This window comes from Nannospalax galili, unplaced genomic scaffold (assembly GCF_000622305.1).
Source record: "Nannospalax galili isolate Female #2095 unplaced genomic scaffold, S.galili_v1.0 scaffold579, whole genome shotgun sequence".
Taxonomy (NCBI): domain Eukaryota; kingdom Metazoa; phylum Chordata; class Mammalia; order Rodentia; family Spalacidae; genus Nannospalax; species Nannospalax galili.
Window position 1 is genome coordinate 2030140 of NW_008344599.1, and position 5362 is coordinate 2035501.

General features: G+C 37.3%; 1 protein-coding gene across 1 annotated transcript in view; it reads right to left on the bottom strand.

The window, feature by feature from the left end:
• Positions 1 to 1484: 1484 nt before the first annotated feature.
• The window catches only part of LOC103740275 (pyrin and HIN domain-containing protein 1-like), a 16801-nt gene continuing 12923 nt past the window's right edge, over positions 1485 to 5362 (bottom strand). The window contains exon 4 of the mRNA XM_029567244.1: positions 1485 to 1615. Within this exon, the coding sequence (XP_029423104.1) occupies positions 1485 to 1615 (131 nt within the window). The remainder of the gene's footprint in view (positions 1616 to 5362) is intronic.

The window sequence follows — 5362 nt, forward strand, 5'->3', positions numbered from 1 at the left end:
TGAGGACTTCTATGCACATCAGTCAAGTCCTGTCCCAACCCTCTTTTCCTACAGTCTATTTTTAAGACTCTGAAATTTACATGATCATATGGCAGGTCATCTTCTACAGAGTACTCCAAATTAGGGAAACAGACATTGTGATTTGATCTGTGACATTGAACTTTGGCTTCTTTCTTTCTGGTTTTGTTTTGATTTCTGAGACAAGGTCTTACTACGTAGCCCAGGATTGTCTTAAGTTGGGGATCTCCTTGCCCCAGTCAACTGAGTGCTAAGATCTGAGGTGTGAGCTCTGTGCCCAACTTTTCCATATGTTTTTAAAAATCCAGTGACTTTATAAATGGGAACTTCTTCATGTCTCTTAGAGATAGGCTTCTACTTACATACTGACACATGTTTGTTGACAGAAAAGATATTAATGATGGGGTATCTTAAATGAGAATTAATTATAACTTATTTAAGGATTTGTAAATGCATGAGGAAATTCCCCATAGGTTCCAAGTATTTCAACACGTGAACCCAGTTGGTGATGTTCTTTGTGGAAGTTTAAGAGGTGCAGCCTTGGTGAAGGAAGCACATCACTGGGGTCAGGTCTCAAGAGGTCACAGCCTCACCTCATTTCCAGTTTTTCCCTTTCTGCTTCCCATGCCTGCTTGAAGATGTGAGCTCAGCTTTCTGCTCCCGATGCCTCCTGCCATGGCCCCCCTGCCCCATGATGATGAACACTTATCCCCCTGGAACTGTAAGCCCAATAAACTTTTTCTTCTATAAGTTTCCTTGGCCATGATTTTTTATCATAGCAATAGAAAAGTAGCTAATACGGATGGCAAGACACATACTAAGAAAAAGATGTATCAGCTATGCTCACTCAGGGTGCTAGGCAAGTTTGGGGAGGGTGGAGAAAGGGTGGGAGTATATTAACTTTCAGCTTGTCTTTTTTAAGATTATCAGCAAGATATTCAAGTCCTGGTATATCTTTGCACACTTCTATAAGTATCCTCAATGTGAGACCCCAACTCGTCTAACTGCTTCTTTCTACTTCTGTAATTTGCTTGGCTTAAGATGGCACTAACTCCATTTTGACTAGCTGTTTCAGGCATGTTGCAATCTTCAGCTACCACCCCGATCCCGGAAAGCTATAGATCAAGCAAGCCCAGGCATATAGCAACCTTATAAGGTAAAAACAGAAACTTCTGGCCGCACAGATAACAGTCAGCACATTCCAATGCCCTAGAGACAGCCCCTACCAATAAGAATCTTCCCCGTACTCAAGGCATAGGACCATCTAATCATTTTAAAGGATGTTTGGCACGCACAGGCTTCTGTGAAACTTCCACATAAAAGTGTACCCCACCCTAGTTCGGGGCTCTCAGTATGGATCTGCTGTGTCGGTGAAATCTGAGGGCCCTAGCTTAAGCCCGAATAAAGGCTCTTTGCTGTTGCACTCCTTGGTGGTCATTGGGGGTCATGAGATCTGGGCGTAACCCTCAACCCAGCATCAGTTCAGAATTTGTCTTAATTCTGTCATAATCATCTTGCATTGTGTTACTCAGTTTTAGTTCTTGGGCCATTAGGGACTTAACCGCTCTAAAATTATAATGATTCATACGTTCTAATCCTGTCAGAAGGACAATTTTCTTATATTCATTCACCATTTCTTAAATTATGGATGAGTCTACAAGAGAAAAATAGCATACAGAATTAAACATTTATATTCATAGTTTCTTATGTTATGTCTGTGTGAGTGAATGGCCTATATCAAAGTGTTATCCATAAGTGTTTGTATGAAAAAGAGAGTTAATTACCAGATGTGTCACTGCACAAACTGAATACAGAGTTACTAAATTAAGAAACTCTTCCCTAATGAAAGTAGCTGAGTTAAGTCAGTGGTAGTTATGGTAGACATAAGTGTGAATATCTTCCATTTTTACAGTGTTTAGAATACAGATTCTGTGTATTGAAACCCCTGGGTCCTCTTTCCATTCTTTATTGGTGCTGGAGCCTGTCCTTGGGTGTCTGCCATTCTTGACTTCACATGTTCAAGTGGCAGTTCTTGACACTTCCCATGTTCAAGTGGCCTCTGTAAGTGTGGTGTGATGCATCCCTTCACTATGTAAGGAATGTGCAGAATGTTGTCTGCAGTACTAGGACCCTTTCTGGGACACTGACCTTCATCCACTTGGCTCCTCTGTAAACACTCACACTAAAACCTTTCTTCCCTGCTGTTAGACTCTGTTCTCTGTCCTCTGTGCCTCTATTCTATCACTTTGCTGAACATCTACATTCTTCCCGGTGTAGGATCGCAGCATTTATTGGGTGGAATCATTTCAGTAACTGATTTTTTTTTTCTGCTTTTAGGCTTGATTTCCTTAGTCAGTTTTATTTGTTCAAGGAGCCATTTTGCAACCGATATGCCATGTTTAAGCTCTGCTGAAATCAGTTAATAGCTCCCCAATTTCTTCTAGGAAGCTGTTGCTCTTTAAGAGCTCTTTTACATTGCTGACATACGCTGCGGAGTGCACAGCACTCCTTCCCTTGTCTGGCTTTATGGGATAGATGCTTTTTTTTTTTTTTTTCATTGCATTTTCACATTTCTTTCTCTCTTCCTCCCTTATTAACTTTGAAGAATCAACTGAGATTCTCCTTTCTGGAAAATTCCAAAATTTCATAAAGGACTGAACTTCTTGCTCTGGATTTGATTAACACTTTTTGTACTTCCTTAATAACTCTTAGTGTATAGATGGATTCTAATGTCTGCTTAAATTTGTATTTTTTAGTATGTATTTGTTGTACCATTTGTGGAATTCAATGTTCTGTTTTCTGAAGCTAATAAATTTTTCCTTTTTGAAGGATAACTTTAGGCTGAAAAAAACCATAAGGTGAAGGAAAAATCCACACAAAGACATGTGAGAGTAAAGATGAAGAACGGTTAAGAAAATGAGTGCACTGTAAACCGTCAGCTATAAGACTATGTCCTCTGAATAAATTCAAGGAGTAGATTAAAACAGATTCTCAACAGTAAAACTGCTTTCAGCAAAATGGAGGCATGACATTTCTATTATACTGGTCCCAAATCCCATAAACTAAAGAGGTTTGACATTACAAAGCTTTGATTTGTTTTGTGATTTGTGGTATCACAACTATTTCCAAAATGTAACCAGATGCGAATGACAAGAGATCATGCCACATACATGTAAACATTCATGTTTTATTGTAAAAATATTACTCTTGATTTTGGAAATGATTCTAATCTCAATGGAGCTTCTAGTAATACAGTATTTAAGAAATATGCATCGATACCCTTGTGCAAACACCAATTTCTGGATATAAAAATATATTCAGAATCGATGGAACAAAGAGGTACCCACAACATAGCCTGGATAAAAAAATGAATTTTAGAGCTAGTATTTTAACCTAGACAAAAATGACATTTAAACAAGAAAGTCTCAAAAAGTATTTTTTGATACTTAGAGACTTGATAGTTTCAAATGACAAAATGCACATAGTCATTGGGAGTGCACTCAGAAAACTGAGTGTTCAGCTCAAAAGCGAAGCCGAGTGAAAACCACACTTGATTAGGTGTGCCTCTGTGTAAAAGTAAAGCCCTGATTAAAGACAGAAGAAGCAGGAAATTCAGCAGAATGGTTGAGGATAGGAAGGAAAACATAACGGTTCATGAAGGCGATTGTCTAAAGGGGTGAAATGTAAGGTATAAAGATAACACAGGAGGAGAATATAGAGCACCAGGAAAGAAATGAAGAAGGTGGAGGCAGGTAGGAATGTGCTCATGATCAGCCTAGACATGAAGGGCCTAGTGAGTCAAGTGACATCTGTCTAATTTTATTTAAGGCATGTAACTGAATGTGGTTAATGAAACAATAACAAATGGTGGAATAATAAATATCACTTTATATTAAAATTATTATCAAATACAACAAAATGATAATGTGTTATCTCCTAGAAGTAGACAACAGCCTTAATAATGGACTTATCTAATAATAATAGTAGAAGCTAAAATTTTACGGTAGACTTAAGAGTATATTTCTAACTACAAAATGAACAAGGTAAAAACTTCTGTAAAGATTTGGAAAGTTGGAGCAACAAAGTTGATAACCTTAACTAGATTGATCTACTATATATACAATTCTGAAGTCAACATTAAAATGTAATATGCAAATATGGATAGAGTACTATTCCACAGTACACAGTCTTCAAAAGAGTCTGAAGGTCTGATATATAAATCTGTTGCTAATTAACTCTCCAACTCGCCTCTATATCTTAATATCAAACACCAAAAATGAAAATACTACCTTTAACATTTGATGTAAAAATGTATAAAAAATTAAATGTGCTTATGAAATTAGTAAAACATCATGTATTTGAATAAGTACAAATCTGATTTTTTTACTATATATGTTTATTGGTTCTCATGTTCTATAAATTGAGATAACAGAGTTCTTATCTAGATGTATTTTTCACTTAATATTATTTCATGGCAACTTTATGCAACTGTCTTTTTTTTTTTTTTAACCCAGTCATTGCCCACAGTAAACAAATTTCCTATGTACTCTCCGGCCAAATAATCAAAGCTTTCCTATTCTATTCTTTTAACCCATTTTTAACTTAGACAGTTCATTCTGTAATCTGAAATATTCAAAATACATTTGTCTTGGCTCCATCTTCAGTGATGGAGGAATAAAAGTATCTGTCATCTTCCTGAGTGGTGTCTCAGAATTTAGCTGCTGCAGGTTCAATGCTGTGAGTGCAGCTGGTACCAACCTGGTGCCCCCCCAACTGGAACCAACACTGCCTTTCCCTGTGCTCTTGTGAGTTTCACAGAAGTATGTAATTGCTGTAGAAAATATAGGTAGAACTCACCTTCTTGGAAATTTCTCCAGCTGTGTCCCGATTCTGAGAGCTTCAATAGGTAGAAAGCAGGAATTTTTTAAAAAGATAAATGAGTGACTCAGAAACTAGACAGGAGAATGCAATGTCTTGAAATACTAAGAAAATGAAGTGTGGGAAGAATGACCCTGGTCAGATTCAGTTCCTTTCTTGAGCCACGCTGGGTGTCTTACCCAAGGTTGTTTCTTTATGGAGAGCAGAGCTGAAGCAGTGAGATCTCCTTCCATAAAGTTCATAGCTTTCAATTTCTAGTGAACTAGAACAGTTTCCTTCCTGTAACATTTACTTACCATGAAAATCAAAGCTCAGATTTTGTCTTACAAACTTTAAATACAATACATCCAATATTCAACATTAAGACATTCATATCCATTCCACTGAATAAAGGTAAAATTTCAAAAGCAAAAGATGAATCAGCTAGCTGCTTCCCCTTTCTTTCCTACTCCGGGTGGGGTAGCAC